Consider the following 12,297-nt stretch of genomic DNA (forward strand, 5'->3'; position numbering starts at 1 on the left):
AACTCGTTAAAAAGGGCGCCAATTGAGATGAAAGCATGAAAATTGGAAAACAAACAGTCTTTCTGATTTATTCATTACCGCTTACATAAATATATTAGAATATTAAAAGTTGAATCATAGGTAACTTAAGTTATTAAAAGGTTATTATTTCGAGCAAGTGTTTTCGTTTAAGAATAAGAATGTACACGAAGCTAAGCCTAAGTCTCCTTGCACTTAGTTAATGTACGTGTGTGTATGTATATAATATATAAACGTACACACAGGCATACACAACGTGAAACTTTTAGCTCGAAGAGAGAGGGAGAGGGGCAGAGAGAGAAAGAGAAAGAGATAGATTATGGTAAATTAATTTATCTCTATGATTGTTGTTGTTGTTGTTGTTGTGGCGACTGTTGCGTTTTGTTGCGATGTTCATAATTAACTAAACGCTGTCCAACAAGATACTTGTCGTTTTTAATGTGTTCATAGAGTTTACGAAATTGTCGCATTTCAAAACTTATAACTACGCAGACCCCGCTGACTAAAAGAAGGAATGGGTAAAGACGTCGAGCGATGAGAATCTGGAGTTGTAGGTTGGTTACGAGCAACGGCACGATACTGTGTGCGACAGCGTAAGGTACTGCTAGTGCGAGACCAAGGCAACATATGACAGGTGCCGCAAGTTCGGTTATTATAAACTTGAGATCCATTTCTCTTATGCCGTCGTTGTAAACCCTTTCGATAACGATCTTTAATTTCCATTCGGGTCCCATCATCGTTACGGCCGTTGCTATTTTCGTGTACAAAACGCCCAATGCCCAATCTTGCCAAATAAACAATATTGGATTTTGTTCCAGTGGCACTCGTAACGGCACAACCACAACGAGCTCGAGCAATCGTCCGAACAATAGTGGTATCACGCCGATCAGGAGGACAAACGCTACCGATGCTTTCATTCCGAGAATAGCCCAATGCTTTATTCTGTCTAGAATAGCACGGCGACCACGAGGTACCCACGAAAAGGCCAGCGCCAGTCCTCTTGCAGCTGCCCAACAGACGTATGTTCCACAGGCTATCGTGTATATCTCGTGGACTCTTCCGGCAAATACCGTCAAATCGCTTCCGGTACCTGAAGACAGTAAAAATGTTTTTTTAAGACAATTATATCAAAGAGACTGCGTAGTGAAGAAATATTTAAATTTCATTGTATTTTAATGATGCAATAAAATTCGATAAAACTTGACTCGTAATCACCATCAACGTGGAATATGGGAGGTAACACAGGTGGCGACGGGGCTGGTGCACCGACCATCCACAGGGCCATGACTCTTCGTCCAAGCCAAACCGGTAAGGTCATGGCTATCAAGCTAGCAAAGATTAGCGAGATGCAAACGCAAACCATAAGTCCAACCAGTCGTGCGGGGAACCAGCGTGATCTTGTGTACGGTTGAAATCCGGTAGGTCCTTCTCGATGCATCATAGGTTGATGGAGATCTTCAAAGTCAGCATGCTGAGGTTCTTCGACGAGTGCTTGACCCAGTTCAGCTCGATCGTCCCGGAGTAAATAGGATTGCAGGTCTAAGAGCCATGCGACAATTTGACACCAGCCTCTGATGAGAGCCTTGAGCCACGTTCTCGTGTGGGATTGTTCAAGTAGCGCAGGTAAAATTACTTGTAGAAGTAGGAGTTCGAGTGACAATTCGCTGACTTGTGCCTCGGTCTGTACAGTGATGGTATAAGGCAAGAAACCCGGCCAAGCCCACCTCAAAAGTCTAATCGGTAGCCAAAGCATGAGTAGTACAGCTGTGCCGAATATTACAGCCGATGCAACGAGTCGTCTCGCGTGTCTCAGTATTGGTAGATGGATCATTTCTTGAATAGGCGAAAAGTCAGGATCGTTCAAATTTCGCAAAAACCACAGTACTCCGGGTCTCAAAACTTCGCGAAGTAAAAGAATAAAGGAAGCGAAATAGTATATGTAGACCATTCCGACGAGCCAATGGATAAACATGGAAGTGCCTGGGGCAATTCTGAAGGATGTTTCTCGATCCTTTAGAGTAGCGTCGAACATCGCCAGAGAACAAATGTCTAACCACCAGCCACAAACCAGTGGCAGTACACCGATTTCAACCACTGAGAGTAGCGATACTTTAACAACGACGTAACACAGCCCAAGTATCCTCTGGGAGCGTTGGAAGCCAAAAAGTGCTGCTAAGGTATGAAGACCGACGAGACACAGTCCAATTACCCAGTAACCGCATAAAGTCGTGACAAGGCCCTCGAAGTGTGAAGCTGCTGCTTGCTCTTGTAGTCCCAGACCCGCTATCGCGAAATGTCCAATGTGGTAGGGACAAAAGGCAAAGACCTGTTGAATTTTATTAAGATTATTATCTCCCAACGTACGTTTTTATAAGATAGGACATTTCCCCTTAATACTTACCATGATAAACAAGGTGTTGAGAGAAATAACCCAAAATACGTGCTCGAGGAAGACGAGAGATCCGTCGAGCCCGAGCAATCGTTCCCACGTCAGTTCTTCAGCAGGTCTGTCCCATTCCATAGGGTTCCAATTTGCCTCTTCGGCTTCACCCTGACCTTGACCCTGGCCTCCTTGTACTTGGGCTTGATCTTGAACCTGCCCTCTCCACTCGTCACCTCCACCCATTTCCTGTTGCGCTCCGTCTATTCCTGGTTCGTCTCTGACCGGAGCTGCTATTTCACCTTGGCCTATTCCACCGTCCGCGTACCCGTTGCCTGCTTGTTGGTGAATCGCTTCATTGTCACCAATTTCACGATATGGAGGATTCTGCTCTGGGATATTGGCAACATCGGCTCCTGTATCGAAAAATCAATTAGCACCGTCACCGTTCGATTATTATGATTTCATTTTTGACTCCGCTAAGAAACACTGAGAGTCATATACCTTCACCTGCGGCCTCATCGTGCCAAACAGCCTGGGGCTCATTCGCAAAAGGCGGTACGTTGTTATTGTCCTGCACGTTCGGTTGTTCTGCGTTTTGTTCCTGCAACTGCTGAGGCTGAGGGTCTGCTTGCATCAATGGGTTATCTACCGGTGGTAGCTGAACGTTGTTGTCTCGCTCCAGCCAATCTGGACCTCCAGCATGTAATATTTGCTCTCGTAACCATACCAGACCGATAAAAGCCACCAGTGTGCAAGTCACGACGAAACAACCATGAAATACGTCAGAGGAAACGTTTTCCGTTGATAACATGTCCATTGGTAGAGACATGATCTAAAGATGACAAAAAAATGACATCAATAATTGAATTTTCCAACTGAAATTATAATTCCAACAAATTAAATTACAAAAAATTCAATATGAACTGATAATTTTGAAGTTCATACCCGAACAAGGTCTAACGAGCCGCTGAATAAAGCTCTGTAAGTACGGCAGGCAGTGAGTGGAACAACGCCGAGCCAAGCCAGAGCAACGAGAGTATAATGTAGCCAATATTTAACGGCTGTGACCACGCTGGAAAATAAACCTCCAATGACATCTCGAAGAGGCAAGCGTCTTGGCATATCAGGGCTGTAAATAGGAGTGAAAGAGAAACGATAGCCGCAAAGTTCGCAATATTCCTTTCTAGAATATCGCATCCATTGGACAAGACACTCTTGATGAATCCATTTGATACTCCCTGTACAAATGCAGGGATGAAACAGCGGTCTATCCGGTAAACCCTCGGATCTGCAAACCCTGCAAATATCCGCTCCCAACATGTCCTCCGTCATGTTGTCAAATGTTTTTTTTCTTTCCTGTGCACTGAATCAATTCCCCGGATCTTCCCGACCCTGAAATTAAAAATTTTGTTAAAACACGCGGAAAACGATATTTTATTTTCACACAGGAGTATTTATAACGTGGAGGGAAAAAAAAATTACTATATTAATAAAATATTGTGACAACCTTGAAACTCGAGCGAATTACATAAATCATGTGAGAGTTCTCAACTCGGCGATAATGTCAAATGCTTAGAAATTCACGTATAAAATTAAACACTTTTAAGATTCTGCATCGTCATCACGAATCGCGGAATCGAAACTCCACTTTAATTTTTTTTTTTTCGATTTTTCTGTACGCAGTTCGTTTAAGAGATGTAGATTCTCAACAGAAGCATAAAATTAGGTTATTAATCGAAAAAACAGACCTTGATCGACGGAGATAGTTGCGTCGAAGTATTAAACATAATCCACCACGATACTCGCGCTTTAAGACACTATACGTCATTCATAACGAACTCCTTCCGCTTTTGATAAACACCTTCTAACCATCAATAACCAGGGAACTCTCTCTCCACTTTTTCGCAACTTTCACACGTATATTTTATTATCAAGCACGACCCAAGTTAAAAACCACGAGATCGAGGAATTATATGCGAATTTTATTGGGGTATATCTACTGCTACTTACAGCTGTTTATTCTAGAACGTCTAGGAATATGTTTTTTCTTCTTTCTATCTCACGCTCTCCCAAAATAAGAAAAATACTCCCAGTTTTCTCTTGTGGCGAAATTCCGAACTGGAAGCTGATGAAAAAATTATCGACCGTCGATAATTTTTGATAAAGCAGCGCAGAGAAGACAAATATATATGCGGAAAGAAGCGAGAACGAGTTTCGTTCGGTTATGTTCAATGGAAAAACGTGTGTTGTTTTTGGGGTTGCCGAGTTTTTTGCCGATTTGAAAAAGTCCTCATGGCTTATTTCAATATTCAAGTTTATGTTTAAAGACTGGTTGATTTTGCATATTTCCAACGAATAATTCTAGTTTATAACGAAATTAAGGTGAAATTGAGTGTCAAGTGTTCTCTGAGAGATTCAGTAAACCCGAATTATGGGCTCGGAGACTGAGACCAGAGACTTGGAGGTTAAAAAAGCACACACGCGAAATCGCTCGAAACAGAAACAAGACAAGGAAGACGGTAAGAATTTGATGTTTAGTTATCACTTTTGGCAACTTTTTATTTATTGTAATCATTACTACTAAATTAAAAAAAACTAATTTTTTGTGCAGCAGGATCGAAAATCTTGCAGAATAATTCTGAATTGCCAACAAAAGCTATCGGTATGGAAAAAACAAAAAAAACTAGACGCGGTAAGCGCACGGCCAATAAAAGAGGGTTTGTGGAAGACGCAATTTCAAAAGACAGACCTAAACGAATGAAAAAAGACAGGTAAAACTTTCTTTTCCCAAAAATTCTTGAATTTCGTAGCAAAAATCAACCTTGACTTTGTTCTATCTTCAGTAACAACCTGGAAGAGAATAACGATGAGGACAAAGATGATGATCCAAAAAAACCTGAAGAACCTTCCAAAAGACAAATAAAGAAAGAAAAGGCTGAACAGAGAGAATGTTTGAAAAGAGAAGCGAGTCGATTAAAATCAACAGAAAAAGCTCTCAATTATGTGTCCAAGGTAGGGGAGAATTTTCTGTCTCTTGCTTCTGCTCTAGTAACATTGAAAGTGAAAAATTCTTAAAACTCATTGATGTACCAATAGTAACAAATATCAGTCTTGGAATAATAAAATCTTAATATTAAATAAACAAAAAAAATTTTAGTGGAAGCACGCAAGAAGCGAATGGAAATTTGAGAAAGTCCAACAAATATGGTTGATAGACAATCTGTTGGATGGTGAAGCAATACCGGATGCAATATTTCCAACTGTGTTAGAGTACTTTGAGGGATGCAAAGGAATGGCTAGGGAGCAACTATTGAAAAAGGGAATGGACGTCATAAGGAAGCAGGAAGAAAGTGAAGATGGGGAGACAGAAGAGGCTGAAAAATCGATTGAATATAAGAGGGCAAGAGAGTTGCTTCAAGCTTTGCCAACGGAAACGTAAACTGAATGATCTCCTATTTCGATAAATTCCTTTCAAAAATCTACGTATACATACAAAGTTATATGTATATCAAATGCATCAAATACTCGTTCGGCTCTTGACAAATTAAATGTAAAAAAAAAAAAAAATTAAGTTTCCGTTGAATATATGTAAATATTTGAAGAAATAAAATATACATCAAGACGCTGCCGCGTCTCTAGATATATATAAATACAATCGAATTAAAGATGTTACAAAATACAATATTTATTAACGACTATATCGCAAATATCGATCAATATATTGTTTGTGGTGAAACACTGAATTTTGCGGATACTTAAATATCTAGAAAAAAAAAAGAAAGTTCATCTAAAGCTCGTTTTGCTACATTACAACGAATTTTTTTCGACTGCTTTTTTTTCAAGCTTCTGCATATTTGTCAACAAACTGACGCAATTTATCCATATCCTGAAGTCCGACTATTCTCTCAAGAACCTTGCCATCTTTCATGGCAATCAAAACAGGAACTGAGCCAACTTCATAATCCAGAGCAAGATCAGTATTTTCATCAATGTCTACTTTGGCTAATATTATTTTTCCTTGCTTCTCCGCAATGACAGATTCCAGACGCGGTGTTAACATGCGGCAAGGATTGCACCAGCTGAAAATTAGAGGAGGTATTTGCGATTTAAAATCATTGCACTCCAAATAAAATTATAATTGTGTCATTACTGATTGTCGTCATCGATCGATCGACCGTTGTACTCACGTCGCAAAAAAGTCAACGATTACTGGAACCTTCGAGTTCTTGACTCGATCATTAAAATCCTTATTATCCTGGACCTTAAACCCTAACGAAACAGTAGCAGCCTCCGCAGGAGCACTTGCGAACGTTCTCGCTCCGAGAACGTTCCGGACAGCTTGAACACCGATACGCATCATTCTTCAATTTTTTTCCTATTTAATACTCCCACGATAAAATTTAATAGACCGAATGATGAATTCGTTCGTCGTACTACTGAAGTGTAATTACTAAATAACCAGTTCACTTTTGCGCCGCAATTGTTGTAATTGTCGACCTAACCTCACTTTGTGCTGTAATACTGCGTTCAATTTCACGTGGGTGGGGAGCGGACAGCTGATCAATTGCCATTGTTGCCATCGGTTGTGTGAAACAATTAAAAATTCCCCAGAAAATTCAAAAATCATTCTCGGCGAATTGGAGGCAGCAGTGAAACGAAAACTTTACCGACCATCATTAAGAGAACAGCAGTCGGCAAATTATCCATCGAGCAGTCCTATTTCCCATAACAATTGAATTCATCACATATCAGGAATTAATATTTTATCATAGCCGCAATTGAGCAAAATAAAAATATTCCAAGGAACCTTGAAGAGCTCTTCAATTGAAAGTCGCTGAGAAATGGGTGTAACGGCAAAGACCTCAAGAACAATGAATTACATAAAATAATTCACTGCGTATACCTGACATCGAATAGAAATCTCCTAATGCGCGGATATATTAAGAAATTCATCGAGGAAATATTCTTCATTTAAAGAATTATTTCTCACTGGGTATTTCTGAATTATATTTTACGATACTGGTTGCCATAGCGGAAATATAAATGATGTAAGAATAAAATACGTACTAATGATAGTGCAAACTTTTTGAAAAAAATTCGGCAATATTCCGGTGGAGCGCACCGATCGTGTTTTTATCTTCTGTTATATGGAACACTTGTATATAAAATAAACGCAACAGACGGAGTGAAAAGCCTGAACATTTTTATATATTTCATCTCGAATACAACCTTGAATCGATCCATTCATGAATATCGTTATTTGCTGTATCGAAGTATGAAATTTATTCAAAAGCGTGGCGCAGACGCATGACGAGACTGAATCCTATGAAAAATTAGTGGTCATCAGCTCCGAGTAACTTAAAAATCTGGAATAACCCGACGTTGAGCAGCATCGTAAAAACCAGATATCGTGTCACGATTTTTTGACTCTCGGGGTCACGGCCAACAAACAATTCTCTCCGACCATGTCGACATTCTTTTCGATAGAGCCTTAGAATCGAGTTTACATATATTATTAGTACTCAAAGTACCCGTGTAAGTGAAATTCTATCGTCATAAAAAAAAAAAACGGTATGAAAACAATGCCTGAAGGTATCGAATGTTGATGTATGGAAATTATTTGTTCCAACGTAAAGTTTGACACTGTCAAAGTGTAAAATACCGGGATGTGAGCGTACGAAAGCTTCCTCGTCAAATTCTAGGTTATTCACAACGTGTACGTTCGCTTAATTATTAAATTGAGTCACGACAAACTATGACGCCACTTACGAGAGACTTTTATTCACAATGTATATGTATAATAATTGTTACGTTGGGCGCAGGCAGTCATCCACCCTCGTAAATTAACATAAATACTCTATTTAATGCAGTAGGAATCTTTATTGCATAAGAATAACATGAATCATCGAGGCGTTACAACGAATCAGTTTTTAATGAATTTTTCATTGGTAAAACAATCCGAGTTATCGAAGTGATGTGTCAAACGAGTAAACACGATGTCCGAGGTTATCGCTCGTAAAAGCCCAGAGTCCCGCGCAAACACACATGACGAACGCGCTTTTTTATTTTCCTAATTTTAATATTTCTATTGATAATTCTAAAATAGTTGTGAGTAATAGAAGAACGCCGCTGTTGTTGCGGTCGACTGAAATTGCGTAAGTAATCGGTTAACTCGTTCATGTTATTCATGTATCCAGCCTACATGTGGCAGCGGCGTAATTGTGGAAATTCAACGAATCTTTGTCGCAAGGGACGCGGAGGTGGCGACGCAGTAAGCCTCGTGCGCACGGTGTCGCTACATAAACTCGTCGCTCGCGCCACAATAATAGTGGAGACGAAAAAACGACGATGATAATGATGCAGATGTTGCACATCCACGCTGCTGATGCATCTCGGTCTCTCGGACCGAATATGATTTAAAAGTTATCTCGTTACCTTGGTGCCAAGGTTTCGAGTAGAGCCTCGTCATCGCTCCGCTGTGGAACACGACGGGACGTCGCATTTTTCGCATACATTAGCTACACACCATGAAAATATTCCAGTTGAAATAATACCTGTTGAGAAGATAAAAATAAGGATGGTAAGTTCGAAATTGTAATTGTCTATGAATAATGCGTCGATGTTTATGATACTTCCGGGTGTTTTTATTTATCCAATCGTTTAACTATGAAAAAATACCATCGATTGGAACAACGCAGCATAAAAATAGTGGCGTATAGAGAGGAATAGAGCGAACGGAGAGAACGACTGGCGCACAAACACTCGCCAGATGTCCCATTATTCGTAGTGTTTCTATTAGTATGGCTCGACTGGCTCTGCCTGTAACCCGTTTCGCAATTATGCAATGAGGAAGTAGTCGTTGTCGTCTCTGCCGGTTGAGCGTCAAGGGTGGACAGATTTTTTAATTTTACTTTCATTTCATTATAGTTCCCCCGGTGAGAGGCTAGAAGCTTCTTCTTCTTCCTTCATCTTATCATCGTGCTGTCGGACGGGCTGCTGTTTGACGGATGGAACAAGTTTGCACGCCGAATCGCTCGATCGATCGTTTGCTTGCATTTCATTCAAGGACAAACATATCGACCGCGATGGTGCCACGATGGTGCACGTAATCAAGAGGAAATCGAGGGAAAGAGACGAGAGGCGAGAGAGAAAGAATGGACAGGAGAATCCTATCCTGACCGTTCCTGCTTGGCGCCTTTCTCAACCCACTCAAATCTTCTGCAGCATCGAATCGTTGCCATAACGACGAATAAGCATCAAACAACTCTCCTCTCTCTCTCACACTCTTGTTCTTTCGATTCCCCTACATTTCATGACCCTATCGCGCCACACACAAGAGTGGTAAAACGTGAAACGTCGCTGGCATGCAACACCCTTCGCGTTACACATGATTGCAGAGTGCCTCCAAGTCCCACCCTGTCGTCTCCGCCTTTTTATCTCGCTATCTCGCTCCCCCCCTCGATGCGTGCACTTCCCGACGCCCTATAATTGTGCGCATATACATAAACGACGTTGACGCTACACCAGGAAGACGATACACGTATATAAGAATCTCCTCAACCCTGTTTTAGGCTTTTCTACCCCTCGTTCCTTCGTCATTCCTCCTTGGCCTAGATCCCTCATACAAATTGTTAGACTCCTGGAGCCCACGCAGGTTTATATATATAAACTAAATTCAATTCGTCATCAACGGAAACCTCAACGAGAACTCTGCGACTTTGTTGTAAGAAGCTTCGCGATATCTTTGAATACGAAGCTACACAAATAATCGTAGCGAATCGAATGAGAGGTTGATTGAAAAGCTCGACGATTATGAGGCTTGCACCAAGCACATGACAAAGTTGTGGGTCTGTCCGAACGGAGACGAAGGTGAAAACTAAATATTGTTTAGAAGGAAGAGTTTTATCAAGGGTTTTCATTTTCTTTTTCACGATAATGCGAGCAGTTTTCTTCAATAAGCGATGAGTCCGTTTTTTTTATAGTTTTTGTAAAATCTTTTCCGAAGAACGGCTTTTCACAACTGTGTTTAATCAATAGGGTGTATTACACCTTTTTTGAAAACTGTTTTAAAGTAATCCTGAGATCGTAATAAGCCAGTAGAATTTTTATTTCAATTTTATAAGACCGAAAACCGTCTTTAAAACTATTTTTTATTTATGATTTTCAATTTTCGCGCGGAAACGCTAGCCGCCGTGTTAATGAGCCGAAATAATGAGTTATAGTGGTATGTCATTGGTGTCTCGTATGTCTGAATGCAATTAATACAAGTTTAAAAATGCCACAAAAATTGTGGATTCATCGCCACCATCACCATATTTATCATTGGTAGATTTGTACTTTCTGCTTTCGCAAAACCTTTTTCCATAATGCGATTTTAATCACATGAACGATAAAAGTCCACAAACGTGCATAATAACTTGTAAAATTTCAAAATAACATAGAGCGCACGATAAGAATCTAGATTGTTTACTACCGGAGTGACGTCACGTTGGAATCCAATATGGCGGATGGCGTTTTAGACATTTGAAAAACAGATGAAAAAAGACGTTTTTTAAAATTTAATTATAAAATTTACATTGCATTTTTATGAATAAATATTGACGTTTCTCGTTTCCTTTTTACGAAATCTATCATAATCATGCATTTTTATATATTTTTTTACACGGTGTAAAGTACCCCATTTTTGACGAGGGTTATTGTGCGTTGAGCAGTCCAAGTCGAGTGATTATTGACAGCAGAACAGCCATCCTCTTTACGCACTCGAAAACAGCTCTGCTTCCAAAATCTTGACTCCGAAATTCACAACGACTCTACGTCTACTTCTCGTGTATAATCCATGACCATAATCTTCAATATCTCGACTCATGATGAGACATGTTCTGAAATCATCTCGAGTAGAGTAATTGGGGATTAAATATCACACCGGAGTAAATATGTTAGGACAGACGTTCTCTACGTAGTTCCACAGTTATTAAGGAGCGGAGTTGTTATCGAGAATGGCTACCGATAGAGTTGTTAACTAGCAACTATGCATAACTATACTCGTCACAGCTTTACCCGATTACAAGTCCGCTCTTAAACACGTATTTAGGGGAGAACTGTAGTTGAATGCATTTACCGAAAGTAGAATTGTTGACTCGCTGCAACATAACTCGACTCTTATAAATCAACTCGAGGACACGTTCACTCTAAAGATTTTTATTTTATGCACGAATATCGTCTCTACTCTTCAACATGTCCAGGCGGATAACACGGGTTATTAATCACAAAAGAGGAGACATGTTGCATTGTATTGGTTTTGCAAATTTGAGAGTAGGCCTGTTTCGAGCAGCGTTGTCTTTGAGTAGAGCCTCAAATGGGACGGTTTTTATTTTGCCATTACTGACAACCAATCTTCTTATATTAATATCCTTCGTACACGGTGTTGTGTAAACAATGATAACAAAAGTGTAACAAGCTACAACTGAATGGGAGTGAGGAAATCGTCAGGGGGAGATCTGTCAAGGAATTTGGAAAAGAGTGACAAGAAAATAAGTGGAAGCTCGCACAGGCTTGAATGGACACGTCAGGTAGAAAAAAAAAAACAGGAACGTTCGATGCTCCCTTTTTCGGTCGTTAGTGCTAATGGGCACAAGTGTAGGCCGAATATACGTTCCCAAATAACTCGATCAGAGGAAAAACGCTTAGGGCTTTCTTCCTAATAAATTGAGTCACGCTATACGTGTTTGCTTTGTTTCGCGTGCCTGCTTGCAGACTCGAGTTCCGTTCTCAATGCCTAATAGCCAAAGGAAGCGTAAGGAAGCTCAGAAAAGTGCCAAAGGCTTTTTCTTTCTCCCGGAAACGCCGGTATAAACTGTACGACGTTGAACACGAAAATATTACGGAAACGTTACCAG

The 12,297-nt window shown here is 40.3% G+C and overlaps 3 protein-coding genes across 6 annotated transcripts; 1 reads left to right on the forward strand and 2 right to left on the reverse strand.

Moving 5' to 3' along the window:
- Nucleotides 1-42: 42 nt before the first annotated feature.
- On the reverse strand, nucleotides 43-4,450 carry LOC122413217 (E3 ubiquitin-protein ligase MARCHF6). Of its 2 annotated transcripts, none has more exons than XM_043423409.1 (6): nucleotides 4,412-4,450; nucleotides 3,347-3,793; nucleotides 2,903-3,233; nucleotides 2,420-2,814; nucleotides 1,234-2,344; nucleotides 43-1,108 (listed from the first exon to the last, which is right to left on the reverse strand). In XM_043423409.1, exons 2-6 carry the CDS (start codon nucleotides 3,731-3,733, stop codon nucleotides 357-359), a joined length of 2,976 nt encoding a protein of 991 aa, XP_043279344.1. In that variant the 5' UTR covers nucleotides 3,734-3,793; nucleotides 4,412-4,450; the 3' UTR covers nucleotides 43-356. The 2 variants fall into 2 exon arrangements, with proteins under 2 accessions (XP_043279344.1, XP_043279343.1); XM_043423408.1 differs by lacking the exon at nucleotides 4,412-4,450 and adding an exon at nucleotides 4,150-4,405.
- A 145-nt stretch (nucleotides 4,451-4,595) lies between these two features.
- LOC122413222 (uncharacterized protein C7orf50 homolog) lies at nucleotides 4,596-5,968 on the forward strand. 3 transcript variants are annotated; one of them, XM_043423416.1, is made up of 4 exons: nucleotides 4,596-4,920; nucleotides 5,013-5,172; nucleotides 5,245-5,413; nucleotides 5,559-5,968. In XM_043423416.1, exons 1-4 carry the CDS (start codon nucleotides 4,833-4,835, stop codon nucleotides 5,838-5,840), a joined length of 699 nt encoding a protein of 232 aa, XP_043279351.1. In that variant the 5' UTR covers nucleotides 4,596-4,832; the 3' UTR covers nucleotides 5,841-5,968. The 3 variants fall into 3 exon arrangements, with proteins under 3 accessions (XP_043279351.1, XP_043279353.1, XP_043279352.1); XM_043423418.1 differs by having other exon boundaries at nucleotides 5,058-5,172; XM_043423417.1 differs by having other exon boundaries at nucleotides 4,598-4,920; nucleotides 5,016-5,172.
- A 93-nt stretch (nucleotides 5,969-6,061) lies between these two features.
- LOC122413229 (thioredoxin, mitochondrial) lies at nucleotides 6,062-6,962 on the reverse strand. Its single transcript, XM_043423425.1, has 2 exons — nucleotides 6,589-6,962; nucleotides 6,062-6,480 (listed from the first exon to the last, which is right to left on the reverse strand). Exons 1-2 carry the CDS (start codon nucleotides 6,759-6,761, stop codon nucleotides 6,240-6,242), a joined length of 414 nt encoding a protein of 137 aa, XP_043279360.1. The 5' UTR covers nucleotides 6,762-6,962; the 3' UTR covers nucleotides 6,062-6,239.
- Nucleotides 6,963-12,297: the final 5,335 nt, after the last annotated feature.

The sequence above is a fragment of the Venturia canescens genome, chromosome 7, assembly GCF_019457755.1.
Source record: "Venturia canescens isolate UGA chromosome 7, ASM1945775v1, whole genome shotgun sequence".
Taxonomy (NCBI): Eukaryota; Metazoa; Arthropoda; class Insecta; order Hymenoptera; family Ichneumonidae; genus Venturia; species Venturia canescens.